Below are 1494 nucleotides of genomic sequence, written 5' to 3'. Positions count from 1 at the left end.
CAGACAAACTCTTCTCTAGCCAAAGAGAGTGATTCCTTCATCATCTTTCGCTGTCTTAACTTCTGAAATTTCCTCCACAATTAATTCAATTTCACTAATTAAAATAACTTTGATTCTACACAATTTTAACCCTTGTGTTTAAAAGTATTTGCTATTTTACTTCCTGCCATTGTCGTCTTGAAAAGCTGTGGGACAAATGCAGAAACTTTTCTGAATGTAAGCAAATCCTATGCCAATTACCTACTACTTCACCAGGCCTCTGAAAATGTAAACCTCCCAGGACATCAGCCTTTAGTTCCATAACAAATACAGATTATACTTAGGTAAAACTCCTTTTCATCAAAGTTCTTCTAAGTGCAAGGTGAACATCTTTATTCCTTATACTGTAGATGAAAGGATTCAACATTGGACCAACAATGGTATAAAAGATGGTAGATATTTTGTCTTTATCCACTGAGGTACTAGAAGGCTTAAGATACATGAAGGCTGCAGCTCCAAAAAAAAGTGAAACAGCCATTACATGGGATCCACAGGTACTGAAGGCTTTCGACCTACCTTCTGCAGAATGGATGCTGAGGATGTTGGAAAGGATCAAGGTATAAGAAATAAAAATGGTCAGTGTGGGAACTATGACATTGACACCCACAATAATAAAAAGCACCATTTCATTGATGGTGGTGTCTGTGCAGGAGAGTTTCAGGAGAGGAGGTACATCACATACATAGTGATTGATGATGTTACCATCACAGAAGGTTAGGCTAACCATACTACCAGTGTGTGCAATGGCTTCAAAAAATCCCATCACATATACACCCATTGTCATCAACAGGCAGACTTGATGTGACATGGTGACCTGGTAAAGCAGGGGCTTACAGATGGCAGCATATCTGTCATAGGCCATTGCTGTCAAAATGTAGCATTCATCAATAACAAAGAAGCAAAAGAAAAACAGCTGAGTCATGCACTCAGCATGAGAGATGATGTTCTGCTTCACAAACCCCACCAGCATTCTGGGGGTTATGACAGAGGAGTAGCAGAAATCTGTGAAGGAAAGGTTGAAGAGGAAGTAGTACATGGGGGTGTGAAGGTGAGGATTCAAAACAATCAGAACAATCAAGCCCAGGTTCCCCACCATGGAGACAATGTAGATTCCCAAAAACAAGAAGAAGAGAAGCAGCTGGAGCTCTGGTTGCTGTGTCAAGCCCAGCAGGATAAATTTTGTCACTGAAGTGGTATTTCTTAAAACCATTCTTCTTAGGTCATATCTGTAAGAACAGTAAAAGTTACAACATTAAAATGAAATCCCAGCACCCTTCAACCTACCACATTAACATGAGACTAAGAACCAAAATAGAAGGGTAAATTCAAGCTCACATTTCTTGGTGTTTTGTTTACTACATCTTATGAGAGTTATGATAAAGATATAACCATGAATATGTTGAAGCCACTTCTTAGGAATAATATTCACGGAAGTAAGGACCATTATTACCTCTG

The 1494-nt window shown here is 39.0% G+C and overlaps 1 protein-coding gene across 1 annotated transcript; it reads right to left on the bottom strand.

The window, feature by feature from the left end:
• Nucleotides 1-319: 319 nt before the first annotated feature.
• On the bottom strand, nucleotides 320-1249 carry LOC308431130 (olfactory receptor 8B8-like; the record flags this gene model as incomplete). The annotated part of the gene is made up of 1 exon (XM_080930492.1): nucleotides 320-1249. One exon carries the CDS (start codon nucleotides 1247-1249, stop codon nucleotides 320-322), a length of 930 nt encoding a protein of 309 aa, XP_080786618.1.
• Between the last annotated feature and the right edge of the window lie 245 nt (nucleotides 1250-1494).

Source organism: Micromys minutus, assembly GCF_963924665.1.
Source record: "Micromys minutus genome assembly, chromosome: 16".
Classification (NCBI taxonomy): Eukaryota; Metazoa; Chordata; class Mammalia; order Rodentia; family Muridae; genus Micromys; species Micromys minutus.
Note: the sequence above shows the minus strand (reverse complement) of the source record. Positions and strands in the feature narration are given on the sequence as shown.